The sequence below is a fragment of the Delphinapterus leucas genome, chromosome 16 (genome assembly GCF_059928025.1).
Source record: "Delphinapterus leucas isolate spDelLeu-1000000601 "Yukka" chromosome 16, BTC_Dleu_Yukka2, whole genome shotgun sequence".
Classification (NCBI taxonomy): domain Eukaryota; kingdom Metazoa; phylum Chordata; class Mammalia; order Artiodactyla; family Monodontidae; genus Delphinapterus; species Delphinapterus leucas.
Window position 1 is genome coordinate 77,510,032 of NC_143144.1, and position 19,624 is coordinate 77,529,655.

General features: G+C 39.2%; 1 protein-coding gene across 19 annotated transcripts in view; it reads right to left on the reverse strand.

Annotated features, from left to right (window-relative positions):
* Positions 1-19,624, reverse strand: part of ATE1 (arginyltransferase 1) — a 156,595-nt gene that overhangs the window by 103,306 nt on the left and 33,665 nt on the right. For 14 of the 19 annotated variants that reach the window (XR_002643869.3, XM_022568569.3, XM_089898261.1 and 11 more), the window contains one exon: positions 3,361-3,393. The exons of the other annotated variants lie outside the window; for them this stretch is intronic. Coding sequence is in view for 13 of the 14 variants with exons in the window: in XM_022568569.3 (XP_022424277.2) it covers positions 3,361-3,393 (33 nt within the window). In the remaining variant the exon portion in view is untranslated. The remainder of the gene's footprint in view (positions 1-3,360; positions 3,394-19,624) is intronic. 19 annotated transcript variants of the gene reach the window in all.

Consider the following 19,624-nt stretch of genomic DNA (forward strand, 5'->3'; position numbering starts at 1 on the left):
ATCCAAAAATGAAAAAGACAAAGATCCTGATTTTAAGTAGCTACAGTCTAGCTGGGAAGAGAGACCTGACCATATTGAGACATAAATATTAGACCCTGTGTGCTCTTAGCTAGTCCTGCCAGATTATGGGGAAAAGCTTGCTACTCTCGGCCTTAGCTGTGCCTAGTTTACTTATTTATTCATTCAACAAATATTTATTCAGTGCCTCCTATATAGTACTTAACAATACATGGAAACACAAGGAAACAAGAAAAACACGGTCCTTTCTCATTGAGCTTACATTTGAGAAAAGTCTGTTAGTGAGGGCTATTTAAAAGCATCCTTGGGCTTCCCTGGTGGCGCAGTGGTTGAGAGTCCGCCTGCCGATGCAGGGGACACGGGTTCGTGCCCCGGTCCGGGAAGATCCCGCGTGCCACGGAGCGGCTGGGCCCGTGAGCCATGGCCGGAGCCTGTGCTCCACAACGGGAGAGGCCACAGCAGTGAGAGGCCCGCGTACCGCAAAAAAAAAAAAAAAAAAAAAAAAAAGCATCCTTGCCATTGTTTAGTAACATCTTCAAACTGCTACTTTGCCCCAGTGAAGTAGATATCGAGCTCCAGCTTCCTTATTTACTCCCTGTGCAGGTAAACTAATCCAGCCTTACTGCCTTCTGCTCAAAACCCCTATTCCTGGTTATTCCTCTGAGCTCTTGCTTAAATGCGAGTCCAGCCTTAATTAAGCATTATCAACGTTATCTCTTCATCTAAGCTCCTGCCAGTCCCTTTTTTTCCCCTAGACCCTGTTTCCACATCAACTAGAGACTTCCCTGATGTACATCTCAGTCAAACACTGACTATAAGAGCCATCATCAAAAACCTACCAAGGTACCTCATTCTCCCCATGTGACTCCTTCGTGGAAGAACAAGAGGTAAAATAATTTAGCATTTTGTAGTTAACGCTAACATTTGGTGTATCTCCTTCCTAACTAATTTCTGTATACTTAAATTGTTGTTGGTTTTTTTTTTACTTAAATTGTTTTTAAACTGAGATCTGCATGTATAATTCTGCATCCTGCTTCTGTCTCTTAGTACAAGCAGAAGTATTTTATACTGCTATTTTTCATCAATATATACGCATGAACATACATGCATGATCACTATTTTAATGGCTACTGGGTGTTCTATCACATGGCCAGCTGCACCATGATTTATATGACCTTTTCCTATGGTTGAACATTTAAATTATTTATAACTTTTTGCCATTATAAATAATGCTGTAACAAACATATTTAAGCAAGTTTTGTCCCAATCTTTATTTCCATGGCAGTGATTCCTAGATAAGAATTACTCAACCACAAGGTATGCATTTCTATAAGATCTTTAATGTATATGACCAAACTGATTTCTATAAAGGATGACGTTTAAAAACATCCCATCTCATCACATCTTCCGAAGCATTCACTTAAAAATGAAAAAGATATCTTGATAGTTAAAAAACTGTATATAACTGCTATTTTAAATTGCATTCCTTTGACTGCTTATAAGATTAAACTTCAAAAAACATATTACCATTTGTATGTCAGCTGATCAACTATCTGATAAAATCCAACCAAATATTATGCAAAAGAAAACACTACATTTAAAAACGGTTTCTAAGAGATTATATTAAGTATAATAATCTTTTTATTACACTTTCCCAAATTGCCTCTTAACTCCGTATGTCTTCATGAACCGAATCATGGATTTTTTTACAAAATCAGATCTAATTTTTCCATCCTTTCCTTTGTGATACTTCCCATTCTATACTTAGAAAGTGCTTTATCGATTAAAGAGTAGACTATATAGTTTACACTGTCTTCAAGTTTCTTACAGTACAGTTTTAATTTTTATTGTTTTTACACCAAACTATTTAAAATTCTGTGTGACAGGCATTGTACTCAGCGTTTACCACACATTATCGCATTTCGTTTTAATAACCCTGTAAGTTAAGTATTATTATTACCTCCACTTTTTAGATTAATTGAAAGATGAAATTACTTACTCATGGGTCACCCAAGGATCTCTCATTTCAAAACCCAGGATCTTTCCAGGCTTTGTTTCCCCTTTGGTCCTGGACATTTAGAAAATGTAACCAAGTCTGGATGGTACTACCCGCTCTGGTCTGCTCAGTTTCCCCTGGAAATCATTCAAACTGGCCACCACGAGGTCTCAAGGAGGCCACCAGGAGGAGGCTGGGCCACACCACATAACAACAGTAGCTTCAATCAGCACAGAATGCAATATTATGGAAGCAGAAAAGGGAACAACTGCCTCCATGTGGAGCGGTCAGAGAGGGCATCACAGAGGACACAGCATCTAGGCTCACCCTGAAGCGGGATATGATTTTAAGAGGTTGGGAGTGGGGAAGAGAACAGAGAGTGAAGTAAACAAATAAAGGCCAAGGAAGGACAAATGAAAGGCAGGGACAGAGTCTTATCATAGCCTGAGAGAAGAATACAAAATATTAGTAACATGCGAAGAGCGCTTTATAAACCGCTCCCCTGCCGACTGCTTCATTCGAGAGGTAGAAATTATTTGCATTTTACATATGAGAAAGCTGAGGCTCAGGGAAGCTGCAACTGCCCAGTGTCACATGGCTAGTAAGTGAGGACCTGGCCTTAACCCCAGGTCTGGTACCAAGTCCAATGTCCCTCCACACACCCGGCTGCTTCCCCTTTCCGACTCCTTTCCCAAAGCCTCGTCCATCTTCTCCAAGTAATCAACTCCTCATCAACCACAGCTCACACTGATAACTGGTTCTCTGATTATCTAAGAGTTCTCTTTATCTCACAATTTATCGCTGGATTTTCAGTTCTAAATTGCAGAACCATTATGAGAATCAGATGAGAAAGCGAATCTGGCACCTAGAATCATGCCTGTGTTATGATGAGGCTCAGTACAAGGGAAGGCCTCTGCTCTTCCCTAATCAATTCATGGATTTTAGAAAGTTCTCTCAAACTAACTGAAACCTGCTTGATGACAGCCTCTGCCCAGACTTCTCCAGCTCTCCTTTAACACCAGGGCAGTTTACAGAGGATAAGGCCAATGTGAGAGCGGCGTGGGAGTGAGGAGATACAACTAAGTCTCTTTAAAATGGACTGGCTTCATTCTACCCATTAAAACGGCGGCAATGACCTGCTGTGAAGGTCACTGCCCGCACAGAGCTCTGTAACTTACCGGGATAGCTCTGTAACTTATAGGAATTCTTATAAAGGAAAGTCTGCATTCATCTCATTGCTGGTATTGAAGAATACATCATGACGAAATGATCAGTCTTAAATTATCAAATGCCTCACAAAAGATACCAATAGCAATTCTCATTTCAAGGTCATTGAGTAATCTTACCTCCAAAGGTGAGCTGCAAAGGAATCTTGTGAACTGCAGAGTCACATTTGAATAAAATCAGTTTCATCCAATAAATGAGCAGCAAAAGAGAACACACAAAAAAAGGAAAAATTATTACAAAATTTTTCAAAAAGAGCACATAGAGCGAACCTAAATGTCTATATATAGTTAACGTTTCATACGTTGTTATCATTCATTCACAGACTACAGAAAAGTTCAATCTAGGCCATAGCAGGTACCCAACTATGTGAACGAGTTTAAATAAACATTTTTCAAAATCTGTATAAAAACAAAGCACAACAAATTCGTCCTGAAATATTTTGCTTTTTAAAGTTTTATCTCACAACCCCTATATAATAAAACATTCTCCAAGGGAGGAGTCAGCGATCTTCCTAATCATAAATGCCACAGGCAAAGTTAGGCAAATGCCAAGAGAAGAAAGAGATATAAATCAAAGGGGACACCAAGAAAAGAGAGAAATTAAAAAGCCAAGACCAAGAGAGGAGGTTGGGTGGGTGAGAGGGAAGGAAAGGGGAAGCTACTTCTCTGGTACCCAGGCTGTGATGTTTACACTGTTCTGCCCCTTCCTCTTTTTTTCAGCCCCATATGCATATTTTTTCTCTCTGCTCTCTCTTTCTCTGACACAAATAGAGCCTTATAGATTTCATCTGAAAATAAGTGTTACATGCTGACTGTTTCTCAGCATTTAAATAAAGAAACTAATTTTGGAGCTGGGGAGGAGCCATGAAAAATGACAAAGCAAATCGCAGATTAGCTCTGAAATGAGGACTGTCACATTGCTTCATACATATTCATGATGGTAATTCATAATGTTTTCTTAGATGTTATTTACAAAATCAACACTTCAAATCCTTTGAGATGTATTGTAATAATAAAAAAAAAGCCAAGTAATGTAAACTCTGGATCTTACTGAATACAAATTAACTACAATAAAATGCAATGGCAGGTCTGTTTCCAAGCACTCTGGAACTTCCTCTCCACACAAAGCTCGCTAGTACTCACTGGGAATACAAATAATTTGATTCGCTTTTAGAGGTACACATTGAAATATTTCTCAATGAAATTACATGATGTCTGGGATTTCCTTCAAAACCACTGGGGGGTTGGGAGGAAAGTAATGGTGGGGAATGCACAGATAAAACAAGAAGAGTCATTATATTAAACTAGTGAGGACAGGAGATGAATATATGAGGACTCATTATACAATTCTCTCTACTTTGTGAATGTTTAAAGTTTTCATAATAAAGTTTAAAAAATATATCAGACACTTCCTCCCCCCAAAACTAATGCAAATATTTTCCTAAAAGACTACTAGTGCATACCAAAGCCACATAATTAACTAGTAAGTATCATCTAGGCCTCAGATGACAGGGTATACTAAAATAAAGGCACCGTAAGATTTTTTTCTTAATTTAAATGATATTAATATGCAATTCAATTATATTAACTGTTAGAGGAGAAATTTCTGAAAGTGCAAGATACACCAAATTTTAAAATTTCATAATGCTGATATGAAGCACATAATTCTATTGAAATTTAAAGTGCAACCTTTGTGGTCTTGGATTCTTTTTACATTAGCCTAACATAAACAATCTCTGCCTTTCCTCCCAAGAATAAAAAGTAACACTTGAAAGACTACCCAGTTTTAATAGTGGAGAAAAAGGAGGCATGGTGCATTTTTATTTTAAAATGAGAAATGTGCTACTGTAGGGTTTCCGTGCTTTTCTCCAGTATGTGCATGTTAACTGTATTTTATACATACTACATTAGAATTTAGAAGTACTTCTGGTTCAGTCGTACTTAATGCATCAATTATGATGGAAGTGTGAAATAAAATTCATATTTTATGGCAAGATAAGAAAATTTTAAACATAAAAAATTTTTCTCTGTCCTTTGGCCTCCTCTCTCCCCTTAATGTGCACTGTGTATCTGCGTTATGCATCCACCAAACCTCCTCAACAATAAAGCGCAACATTCTCCCAGCACCAATAGGACAACTCCTTAAAAGATAACATTCCATCTTGATCTTGTAAGGGGTCACACAACCCAGCTCTTTGTACTTGCAGATCTGGATTGTGTAAGTCAATAATACATCATTTAATGTACAGGCTCCTGTGTCAAAAAACTTCTGTAATGGTGCTTTGACTTCTAACGGGCAGAACAGTTCTTGGAGCTTTCTGAGAGGCTGTTCCCAGGTTATAATCCTCAGTTTAGCTTGAATAAAATTTTCCATTTCTCTCTTAGTTTGACTGGACTGATTAATTTTTCATCTGACAGGAGTCACTTCAAATAATGATAGAGTAGCATATACTCTCCAAGAAAACTATTGTCTCTCCTTGAAGCTCCAATAATTTACATACATCTTTGTCATGTACATATGTAACATTCCTGTCACAGTTTTTTTCCAAAACAGACCTAAAAATTCTCTTCCTGTTTGAAGCTGCCAAAACATGAAACATATAAGTGCGGTTCTCAGTCAGCAAAGCAGTAAAACAGAACAAATCACAAGGCCCACACTCACTATCCTGCTCACAGGGCACGAAAAAGGCTGAGAAGGGCTGTGTCTACTTCCGCGGACCAGAGAAGCCCACTGCTACTTTCCCTCCAGTTAACTACTGAGTAAATTTTTTCGTAATGAAATGACGCATATTATATTCAGTCACAAAGAAGGTAATACTCTGAAAAACAATAATCATAAAACAGCAAATATAACTGCACAATACAATTCGTATATACACTGAAATTGATAACAGAAATAGACACCTTTTAACAAATACCACCGTGATGTTAGATCAGTACCAAAGACGGCTCAATTCTGCTGTGAATCTAAAACTTCCCTAAAAAAAAGTAAAGCCTGCTATAATGTAGGGGAGCAGAATTTGCCACCCCAAAATGTGTCTCTTTGGAATATTATCTTAAACTGGTTATTTTCTAAGAAACAGCAGAATTCGGGAAAACTCTGAAAACCAAGTAGGAGTTGCCCCTTTGCAAGAAAACATTTACATTAGTAATGGAAATATTTTGTAAGGGTGTCTCCCTTGCTGTATCTGGAGGAGGAGGAAAATGTAACCAACCTGCCAAATACATAAACATAAAAACAGCAAATCAGGTGACAGAGGAATATGTTTCAAACAAAGGAACAAGATAAAACCCCAGAAGAAGAATTAAGTGAAGTAGAGATAAGCAATCTATCTGATAAAGAGTTCAAGGTGATGACCATAAAGATGCTCAAAGAACTCGGGAGAAGAATGGATGAACAGAGTGAGGAGTCAGATGTTTTTAACAAAGAGAAAATATAAAAAAGAACCAAACAGAGGTGAAGTGTACAATAACTGAAATAAATAATACACTATGGGACTTCCCTGGTGGTCCAGTGGATAAGACTCCAGGCTGCCAATGCAAGGGGCCCGGGGTTCAATCCCTGGTCAGGGAACTAGATCCCGTGTGCCCCAACTAAGAGTCCGCATGCCACAACTAAAAGAGCTCACTTGCCACAACTAAACACGCTGCGAGGAAGATCCCACGTGTCGCAACTAAGACCCGGCGCAGCCAAATAAATAAATATTTTAAAAAATAATAACAGTAATACGCTATAAGGAATCAACAGTAGATTAGATGATACAGAGGAAGAGATGGGCAAGTTGGACGATAAACAGTGGAAAGCTAAACAGGAAAAAGAAGAAAAAAAAAGAAATGAGGACAGTTTAAGAGACCTCTGTAACAGCATCACATGTCCTAACATTCTCATTTGTAGGGGTCCCAGAAGGAGAAGAGAGAGACAGAGACAGAGACAGAGAGAGACAGAAAGAGGCGCAGAGGACATATGTCAGTACATAATAGCTGAAAACTTCCCTAACCTGGAAAAGGAATCAGATATCCAGGTCCAGGAAGCACAGACAGCCCAAACAGCATCAACCCAAAGGAGACCATACAAAGACACACCATACTTAAGATGGCAAAAATTAAAGATAAAGCTACAACAAAGGAGGCAAGAAGGCAAGAATATACAATGGGGAAAAGACAGTCTCCTCAATGAACTGTGTTGGGAAAACTGGACAGCTGCATGTAAAAAAATTCAACTGGACTACTCTCTCACATCATGCACAAAAATAAATTTTAAATGGATTAAGGACCTAAATTTATTTTTTAAAATATTTTATGAAGTACAGTTGATTTACAATGTTGTGTTAATTTCTGCTGTATAGCAGTGACTCAGTTATACGTATATATATATTCTTTTCAGATTCTTTTCCGTTATGGTTTATCATAGGATACTGAATACAGTTCCCTGTGCCATACAGTAGGACCCTGCTGTTTATCCATCCTCTGTATACTAGTTTGCAACTGCTAATCCCACACTGCCAGTCCTTCCCCCTCCCACGGCGCCCCCTGCCCTGGCAACCACAAGTCTCTTCTCTATGTAAAGACTTAAATTTAAATGTAAGATCTGAAACCACAAAACTTCTAGAAGAAAACACAAGCAGTACACTCTTTGACATCAGTCTTAGTAATATATTTTTGGTATGTCTCCTCAGGCAAGGGAAATAAAAGCAAAAATAAACAAATAGGACCACATCAAACTAAAAAGCTTTTTGCACAGAGAAGGAAACTATCAACAAAGCGAAAAGGCCACCTACTGAATGGGAGAAGATATTTGCAAACAATATATCTGATACAGGGTTGCCACCCAAAATATACAATTCAACATCAACAAAAGAAATACCCTGATTAAGAAATGGGCAGAGGACCTGAAATGACATTTTTCCAAAGAAGACATATAGATGGACAACAGGCACATGAAAAGATGCTCAACATCACTAACCATCAGGGAAATGCAAATCAAAACCACCATGAGATATCACCTCACACCTGAAATGACTATTATAAAAAATACAACAAACAACAAGTGCTGGCAAGGATGTGGCAAAAAGGGAACCCACGTGCACTGTTGGTCGGAATGTAAACTGGTGCAGTGACGATGGAAAATAGTATGGAGATTCCTCAAACAATTAAAAATAGAAGTACCATCCAATCTAGCAATTCCACTCCTGGGTGTTTATCATAAGAAAACACTAATTCAAAAAGATATATGCACCCATATGTTCACTGTAGCATTATTTACAATAGCCAAGATATGGAAGCAACCTAAGTGCCCATTAATAGATGAACAGATAGGGCAATGTGGTACACACACATACACATACATACACACACACAATGGAATTTTTTTTTTTTTTTTTTTTTTTTGGCCGCACCGTGCAGCATGTGGAATCTTAGCTCCCTGACCAAGGATTGAACCTGCGCCCCCTACGGTAGAAACACGAAATCTTAACCACTGTACCGCCAGGGAAGTCCCCACACAATGGAATATTACTTAGCCACAAAAAATGAAATCTTTCAATCCCTTTCCATCTTTCAAACTAAGATCCCACAAGCTGCGCAGCCTTAATTAAAATAAAATGAAATCTTGCCATTTGCAACAAATGGATGGACCTAGAGGGTATCATGATAAGTGAAAGAAGTCAGAGAAAGACAAATACAGTATGATTTCACTTATATGTGGAACCTAAAAAACAAATGAACAAACATAAACAGAAAAAGTTATAGATACAGAGAACAAACAGTTGGTTGCCAGAGGGGAGGAACATGGAGGGAGGAGAGGTGAGGGAGGTACAAACTTCCAGTTGCAAAATAAATGAGTCACAGGCATGAAAAGTACAGTGTGTGGAATACAGTCAGTAACAGTGTGACACCTTTGTACGGTGACAGACCATAACTAGAATTATCATGGTGGTCATTTGGAAATGCATAAAAATATCAAATCACATGTTGTGTTAACAGGAACTAACACAGTATTGTAGGTCAATTATACTTCAAAAACAAACAAACAAACAGAAAAAGAGATCAGATTTGTGGTTACCAGAGGCAGAGGTGGGGGGAAGGGAAACTGGATGAAGGCAGTTAAAAAGTACAAACTTCTGGGCTCCCCTGGTGGCGCAGTGGTTGAGAGTCCGCCTGCCCATGCAGGGGACACAGGTTCGTGCCCCGGTCCGGGAGGATCCCACATGCTGCGGAGCGGCTGGGCCCGTGAGCCATGGCCGCTGAGCCTGCGCGTCCGGAGCCTGTGCTCCGCAATGGAAGAGGCCACAACAGTGAGAGGCCCGCGTACAGCAAAAAAAAAAACAAAAAACGTACAAACTTCCAGTTATAAGATAAGTAAGGACTAGAGTTGTAATGCACAACATGATAAACATAACTAACACTGCTATATGCTATATATGAAAGTTTTCAATAGAGTAAATCCTAAGAGTTCTCACTGCAAGGAAAAAATATTTTTCTATTTGTTTAATTTTGTATCTTTATGAGATGATGGATGGTCATTAAGCTTATTAAGACCATCATTTCATGATGTTGTCAGTCAAATCATTATGCTGTACACCTTAAACTTATACAGTGCTGTATGTCAATTATTTTTCAATAAAACTGGAAGAAAATAAAAAGAGGGGCTTCCCTGGTGGTGCAGTGGTTAAGAATCCACCTGCCAATGCAGGGGACACGGGTTCGAGCCCTGGGCCGGGAAGATCCCACATGCCGCGAAGCAACTAAGTTGTGTGCCACAACTACTGAGCCTGCGTTCTAGAGCCCGCAAGCCACAACTACTGAAGCCCGTGTACCTAGCACCCGTGCTCCGCAACAAGAGAAGCCACTGCAACGAGAAGCCCGCGTGCAGCACAACAAAGAGAAGCCTCCGCTCGCCGCAACCAGAGAAAGCCCGCGTGCAGCAGCGAAGACCCAGCGCAGCCATAAATAAATAAATAAATAAATTTATTTTTAAAAATAAAAAATAAAAAGAGAAAAGGGATACACACAGATCAATGCTATTGCTATATAGTCACTTACTGACCTTGCTTCTCTTGCAGCATTCTTACTCACCCCTCCTAGTACCATTATTCTATTCGTCATCAGTAGCCTGTCTCATAATACCTTCTCATTCCTTTCAGAGAAGTACCTAATGCTTACCAAAATTTTCTAAACAGTTTTCCAAGAACACAAAATTGTAGTTAAACCTCCTGTCAGTTATAATCACTAAATTCTTTTTCCAAGACTTGTTATTAACCATGCCAGTTACTGGGGGCAGGGTGGGGTGGGGGAATAAACAGGAGAGAAGAATACACACTACCAATTTTGTCAAAATATCCCAGTAAAACTATAATCAACCACTTATCTTTGTAATGTAAAATATTCAACACATAAGTAATTTAAGCTAATATCTTCCTGAAATGCCTTTTCTATTTAATAAGGAACCATGTTAAATTCCTATATAAAGCAGAAGGAACACCCAACAGCATTTTTTCAAGATAAGCCACAATTTTTTCCCCTAAACCAAAGAACATCAGTGAGGTGTACCTATTTGTCAGAGTGGAATTCTAAGCCTTATAACGGCTCCTATGGATTACCCAAAATCTCCCTGCACTAACAAATACTTCTGCTGGTCCCGTTCCCTTAGCCTTTCACCCTGGTGCACGTACTTTCTTACAAACTGTTAGACGACAAGTCTGACTACATTAGTCTATAATCTAATAATTAATCTAATAATTAACTAATCTAACATTAGTCTATAATCTAAATTTATTTAAAATTTTATAATGATCAACCTAAATCATACCTCAATGTAAAATATTAAGGAGTATAGTTGCTTTACAATATTGTGTTAGTTTATACTGTACAGCAAAGTGAATGTATACATATATCCCCTCTTTTATGGATTTCCTTCTCATTTAGGTCAGCACAGAGCACTGACTAGAGTTCCCTGTGCTATACAGTAGGTTCTCACTAGTTATCTACTTTATACATAGTATCAGTAGTATATATATGTCAATCCCAATCTCCCAATTTTCTATCTAGATTTTGGAAGCTTTAATTATGAGTCTAAATTACATTAAGTTAAACTCTCTCCCCACCCCATTTAAAAAGTCATCAACAGAATGAAAATTAAATCTGTACTTAATAGCAAGTCAAAACTAAGGTTTGAGAACTAAGACCCTGTTTATCCTAATTTTAGTAAAAAGAGCTGATTCAGGTAATTCTGTAAATTCATTTTTACATCTATTCCCTATTCCGTTTGTTAGCAATGCAGCTGAAAGAAATGACCGCTTGTACTACCTTTTTTGGTTAGACCCAGAACCTTGGACAGGACATTAAGCTTCAATAAATCTTCAAAGATGACAATGAAAACCTAATTTACACTCTAACATATTTAAACCTATGTCTTCTGAGCCATTAAATCTCCTTTTTTGCTGATGGAAAGAACAGTGATCTAAGAATTAGTCTGGAACCTCACCAGCTCTAGCTACTTGAGTACTTACATTATTTAGGTCTTAGTTTTCTATCTACAAAATGATTTCAGCCTAATCACTTTCACCGGTGGTATCCTGTGGCATGTCAAGTTCCCAAAACACTCTCTAAAAAATGATTCCATGGCCCAATAAGTTTGGGAAATGCTGCATACTATTGCTGTCTCACTTCCCCTTCATCTTAGAGAAGTACAAGGTATACTGACAAATTACAGGCCCTGAGAATTCCCACAGTCGAACAAAACACCCTAGAAGATGAATAAGTTCTGGGGATCTAAAGCACAGCCCTGTGATTACAGAGAACAATACTGTACTATATACTTGAAAGTTGTTAAGAGAGTAAGTCTTGAATGTTCTCACCACAAAAGAGAAATGCTAATTATGTGACATGATGGAAGTGTTGGCTAACTCTATGGTGGTAACAATATTGCAACGTACCTATACCAAATGAATATGTTGTACACCTTAAAGGTACACAACATTATATAACTATATCCCAATATAGTTAGAAAAACAAAAAAAAAACCCTTCAATTTCATTTAATCTAGTGCTTTCCAAAGTTTCATAACCAAAGAGATCTGTTTGTTGGTTGGTTGGGTTTTAATTTCATGTAACATTAATTAACATTCCACAGAACCAATATTCCACAAAACTCATTCTAAGAAACACTGGCCCCTGCCGACTCTGAATCATTTTCCCCAATCTATACTTAATAGAAATGCTCACTGAAAATACTCAGTATGGCTGTTTACACTGTCAGAAAAATCTAATATAAACTATCAATGAATCAATGGCTCTTCTCCCCCCTTTAAAAGTCATGGTCCCTGCCCAATAATATCCCTCAAGGGGATCCTTGCAATATTTAGCACTTTGGATTGGTGAAGGGACTAATGCTCAAGCCCACACCGTGGAAGGAACTGTAACAAATGCCTCTTTAAAGATTAACATCGGCCCAGAATCACAAAAGTCCGTTAACGCTAACACACAGAGCGAGCTATAAATGTTTTGTTCATAGTGTTGAATCCAGTTTGCTAATGCACATCCTAATTAGTGAGCTACTTCAGTGCATATTCTTTTACTCCTTGCAATGCTCTCCCCAATTTCTAACAGCAATAGGGATTTGGGCTATAATTAAGTCACTCACTAACACCTACCTCATGTGTTCACTATAACAACTGTATATTTTATAAACAGTGGCTCTGTATCTATTAACACAAATAGTATACATTTGAACTTATTATTTACTACCTCCAACTTTGGTGTTCCTGTTTCTAAAATTAAAAGGTTAAGTTTGAAACATGAATCTATAAATCTAGAAAACAATGCCCTAATTCTATAGCTTGAAGAGCTATACTCAAAGATAACAGAATCTAAAAGAATTTTGTTGCTTTTCAACATTACCAGCAGTGAACAAAATCACCATGAACAGAGTTCACATCGACATGCAAAGAAAAGGAGCTCTTGGCAAAGTCACCAAAAGGAATACCCACTAAAGAAAGACTCAAGCGCTGGTGACATCATGTGCTGAGAACAGACCTGTTTGCTTCTCTAATGGGAGAATCATTCTGTCACGGGACCCTATGACCTAAAGACCTGCCTGTTTACAACATCAAGTAAGTTAAGGACCAGCCCAAAATATTAAAATATCCCATAAGAAGTGTGGAAATAATTTCAGAAGTGTGTTTAAAAGAAAAAGTACCTTAGGACTTCTTTAAAGTCAACATTGGGACCAAACCTTTATGTAATAAGAGAAATCCTTAAATCTGTTGCTTTCTTAATCTATAAACTGTGTTCAAAAATGCAACAAAACGGAAGGACTTGCCTGGTGGCGCAGTGGATAAGAATCTGCCGGCCAATGCAGGGGGCACGGTTCAATCCCTGGTACGAAAAGATCCCACATGCCACGGAGCAACTAAGCCCGTGTGCCACAACTACTGAGCCTGTGCTCTGGAGTCCGCAATCCACAACTGCTGAAGCCCACGCGCCTAGAGCCGGTGCTCCGCAACAAGAGAAGCCACCGCAAGGAGAAGCCCGCGCACTGCAGTGAAGAGTAGCCCCTGCTCACCACGACTAGAGAAAGCCCACACGCAGCCACAAAAACCCAACGCAGCCAAAAACAAATAAACTTAAAAAAAGAATGCAACAAAATGGAAACACTTGAAAATTGCATTTTTCTAAAAATAATATTTTCTTAGGTATTGAGTATAGGTATTTCCAGATTGGGAAAGGTATTTGGAATATACTTATACAGGCAGCCCTCCAAGTTCCGTATCCACAGACTCAACCGACCGTGGATGGAAAATATTTTTTTTTTAATTCCAGAAAGTTCCCAAAAGAGTACATACATATGTGAAAATTCAATAAGTTGTACATCCAAGATTTGCACGCCTTAATTTTAAAAAAGGAAATAAAAAGAAAAAAAATTATTGTATTTCTCCTGGGGATTTTTCCTAAAAATCACTGAAACAACAGAATTTTACAGTTAAGAGGAATCCTGGCAGTTATCTAGTCCAACAGCTTTAGTTTACATCTAGATAAACTGAGGTCCAGAAATGTTACATTAGTTTACAGTCAGTTAGCAACAAAACTAGGATTAGAACCTAGAAGCTTTTTCCAATCCATGTTTCCCTTCATTGTATCATTGACTAAACACAACCATTAATCAGAATTCACCAAGGAGGCAATAAAGCCCAAACATACCAAGTCTCAGTGTTATAAAACAACACTAAAATGTGGTGATATATAGGTGTTCAGGTAACAAGGAAACAAAGCAACAAGTCTACAACAAAACATATAAATTTTTATGATAATGAAAATCAGCCAATGAATGGCAAAAAGAAAGAGGAGATTAAAAAAACAAAACACTCATAAGCGACATAGATAAGAAAGGAGATGTGCCACGCCTTGTTTTCCAGCCTCACCACTGTTCCTGCTGTTCTGTGAACATGTCATGCCTGAAATGTACCTCCCAAAGAAACGCACAGGTGCATGCTCTCCATCCAGGTGTCTGCCAAGCAGCCCCTCTCCTCAGAGCCTCTCCTGACGTCTTCATATAATTATCGCCACCACCTCTGTCCCTCACCGCTTCTTCACTCTTCCTGTCAGCATGTACTATACTGACACTATACTGCATACTTACTTGTTTATTCATCCTCCTCACTAGCATATAATATCCCTGAGGTTGAGAACGTTTCTCTCTTGTTCACTACCCAGAGTCTAAAATGATGCCTGGCACATAGTAGGGACTCAACGAATATTTGCTGCTTAAATGCCTAGATGCATTCATTCATTTGTGAATTGGATTAATCAATTCATAAACGAATAAATGAATATCCGTATTTTGCTCTTTTCCCCTATGTGTCTTCATGGCCCCTGGCTACTTTGCAAAATTGTGTCATTTGGTCGAGGTGAGATGCCACAAACAGAGAGAAGCAGTCACCAGTAACCAAGAGCTGGTATCTGTGAAGAAACAGCCTGTGCCCCTCTCATCAGCTCTCCTCAGGACCACCTATGTCCTCAATACACTCCTTTAATTTCCTGCAGGGAAACTTCCAGTATTATTTTTGAGGAGCAACTACTCAAAAGATTACTGAGGACAAAACTAGGTATCACTTAAATGGCACTAAGTTGGTAAAAGAATTCAAATTGACCTTGAAAAACTGGGTGTCTTCCAAAAATCTGAATGACATGAATTAGGGATAAGCAGAAAATACCACAAAACTTAGAAATAAAGTCTCTTAGCAGGAGAGCACAGTCAAAACAAAATTTATTTTAAAAGCTCTCTAGTCGGGCTTCCCTGGTGGCGCAGTGGTTGAGAGTCCGCCTGCCGATGCAGGGGACATGGGTTCGTGCCCCGGTCCGGGAAGATCCCACATGCCGCGGAGCGGCTGGGCCCGTGAGCCACGGCCACTGAGCCTGCGCGTCCGGAGCCTGTGCTCCTCAACGGGAGAGGCCACAACAGTGAGAGGCCCGCGTACCGCAAAAAAAAATAATAATAATAAAAAATAAAAGCTCTCTAGTCAAAGTACTAAGAAATTGAACATATTATCAGCAATTTAATTATTATTGAAAATACTCGATTATATTAACACATGAATAATGGTTATAGGTACTGCTTGCATACTTATCAGACCAAGTGATCCCAGGCAAGATCAAATCTCTCTACATCATGCCAGGTAACATATATTTCCATTACTCTTTAATATTATTGGGATTTTAACATTTTAAACATTAATGCAAACTTATGAAAAGAAGTTTTTCATTTTTTAAAACGTGCAGAGGACCGTGTCTTATTCATCTATGCATCCCCATGACCTACCACAGTGACTGGAACATGCAAGGAATTAAATATTTATATGATTGGTTGGACAGAAGAATCACGTTCCTCCACAGCCCAGGAGAAAGAAACATGGGAGCCGTTCCACGGGTAAAACTTTGAGCTATCTCTAGAATGACTGTCGCAGAAAAGCCAACATGTATGTTATTTTACAGACAATACTCACAGACCTACACAAATATATCCCCTAGTTTTTTACACATTTACATATTCTGGATTTTTAAAATCACATATATAATGTATATATTTACTTTTATAATTAACTACTGACTAGAAGCAAATCAACCGCTTTTTAATCATGCAAGCAGTTAGCTAAACTTATTTGGCATATCATATGAATTTCCACGGCAAAAACACAAACTTTCCTTGTTTAGGCCAGTCCTCAATAGGTGGCACTGTTCACTTGTCATTACCAGGAGGTCATAAAACTTGAAGCTCCTCAGGCTTAATGGAAAAAGCAGACCTAAAATACAAAAACTAAAGACAAACGGCAATGGTGCCCACAACAAGATGATCCCTAGCACACTAGCTTTGCACTCACTAAAATGTGCTTAACTCGTAGGGGTCAATTTCTCAACACTCTCTCAGCTTTTACTTCTTATAGAAGGACCACTGTCAAGAGCTTTGACATCACATGAATTTTCCTTTGGCTTCACGTCACAAGTTTCAAGAACGCTATTTTCTTTCTTGCAGTTTTCCATTTGGCAAATGGAAAATACATTTTTTTAAAATGTATTTATTTTTGGCTGCGTTGGGTCTTTGTTGCTGCATGTGGGCTTTCTCTAGTTTCAGTGAGCGGGGGCTACTCTTTGTTGCAGTGCATGGGCTTCTCTTGTTGCGGAGCAGGGGCTCTAGGTGCGCGGGCTTCAGTAATTGCGGCGCGTGGGCTCAGTAGTTGTGGCTCGTGGGTTCTAGAGTGCAGGCTCAGTAGTTGTGGCACACGGGCTTAGCTGCTCCGTGGCACGTGGGATCTTTCTAAACCAGGGCTCGAACCTGTGTCCCCTGCGTTGGCAGGCGGATTCTTAACCACTGCACCACCAAGGAAGCCCTCCAGCTGTTTCTTTTGTTTGTCTGTTTGTTTGTTTATACTGCAGGTTCTTATTAGTCATCCATTTTATACACATCAGTGTATACATGTCAATCCCAATCGCCCAATTCAGCACACCACCATCCCCATCCCACCGGGGTTTTCCCCCCCTTGGTGTCCATACGTTTGTTCTCTACATCTGTGTCTCAACTTCTGCCCTGCAAACCAGTTCATCTGTACCATTTTTCTAGGTTCCACATACATGCGTTAATATACGATATTTGTTTTCCTCTTTGTGACTTATTTCGCTCTGTATGACAGTCTCTAGATCCATCCACGTCTCAACAAATGACTCAATTTCGTTTCTTTTTATGGCTGAGTAATATTCCATTGTATATATGTACCACATCTTCTTTATCCATTCGTCTGTCGATAGGCATTTAGGTTGCTTCCATCCAGCTGTTTCTTAAAAACAGTCAACTCAGTTGCCCATTCATTCAATGAATGTTCACTAGGCATCTACTCCATTCCTGGCACTCGGAAGTGTATATTCCTTCTGACTCTGACAGAGTACTTTATAAGTTGGCTTACGAGCACAAAGTATACCACAGATTATGGTAGTTTAATACAATATAGCTAATTTTTCAAAAGGAGAGATCTAGTCACAGAATAAGCAAGAAGCTCCATCACCAGAGTTAAGGCACAAGAACATCCACAGTTCCTTTGTTTCCAGTTCTAAGCAAAGCGATTAAGAAATATACGTATATAGCTTCACCAAATGACACGTTTTATAGATTTTATGTGGTATAATAGTATTTTAAAGACTAAAATCACATGTTGATGAACCAAACTGAACGGTTTTGAGTATTATTACGTTTTTCCTCTGAAAGAACTGATTCTAATTTAATATTAAAATTTAAAACATATAAGATCTTTTAATTCAAACAGATATAAGAATTAAATGGAAAAACAAACAACAAAGAAAAATATAATTTAATTTGCAAATGTTGGCTGGATGGACCAGGAGTATCACTTGTTTGCCCCTGACCTTGGTGTCTCTGATGCTTCCTAATGGTTTATCATCATCCCCATCCTACCATCTCAAGTTTAGTCAAAGATTATTTAGCCAAGCACCTTTACCTTGACTTAATCCTCACAACAAACCCCATGTGATGTTCCCCCCAAGTTTACAAATGAGGAACCTGAAGAGCGGAAAGCAGAGGGAGCAGGGACCTGCTCAAAGCCACACAGGTAATAAGTGGAAAAGATGAGAGTTAAGGCAAGAGTGCCTGATCAGAGTCCACGCGTCACACGTGATGCTACTCAGCCTTCCTGTCATCAGTATTCTTACCCAAAATGTCTAGAATTATAAACACACAAGCGCTGTCCACTAGCACTGGTGTCATCTTCACACTGTTCAAACCAGATCATTTATCACAGGGCTCATCTCTCCTTCTGCAGCTGGTTAATCAAGTATCAACGTCCACTTCGTGCCACACGTTCCATCTGACACCAAACATCCTGCTTCACTGTCTCATTCCTCAGCTTCCAGAAGACAATATAAATATGTACATATTACCTATAATGGTTACTGTTATATTGTTATACCTTAGCTAGAGGTCAATTATCAAACTACTCTAGAATTTCAGACATTCAAATCCCAGAAGAAAGCAATAAAGGTTAAAATGAGGACTCAAAAAGGCACGTCCTAATGCTTATGTTCCCAACTTGCAAAAGAATCCCTCCAACTCCCTTTGCCATTTTCCCCTTGACTATTACTTTACAAACAATAAACTTGGTGATCTAGTTTCCAAGCCAGTAACTAATACAGCCACTCCTCCCTTTACACCTGCTCTTCTCTTCCTTTAACATTTAACCCTACTGGGTAATTTGCTCATTCGGTGTGCTGTAGATGAAGATGTAGATGAAGATGAAATGAAATATGCTGTAGATGAAGATGAAATATCAGATGAAGATCCCGTGCTCTTGTGGAGCTCACATTCTCGGGTGGGAAGGAGTGCCCAGAGATAGTCATTAAAGAGTAAGCACCCTGGGGGCTTCCCTGGTGGCGCAGTGGTTGGGAGTCCGCCTGCCGATGCGGGGGACGCGGGTTTGTGCCCCGGTCCGGGAAGATCCCACATGCCGCGGGGCGGCTGGGCCCGTGAGCCATGGCCGCTGAGCCTGCGGGTCCGGAGCCCGTGCTCCGCAACGGGAGAGGCCACAACAGTGAGAGGCCCGCGTACCGCAAAAAAAAAAAAAAGAAAAGAAGAGCAAAAAAAGATGAAAAGAGTAACTTTACAGAAAAAAGCAGTAGTCTGAGGGCATGTGGTACACAGAAGTACTGTAAGAGCAGAACACTCCTGAGGGAATATGCAGGTCATTCTCAAGACAAGTCCTGCTCAGTATTCTGTGTGAGAAGGCAGGGAAGAACACAGTACATTTGGACATAAAATTTTAACAATAAAAATGCTTCAATTATTTGGAAAATTTGCTTATGTTGAACATTTCATTCACTGATGTCAGTTA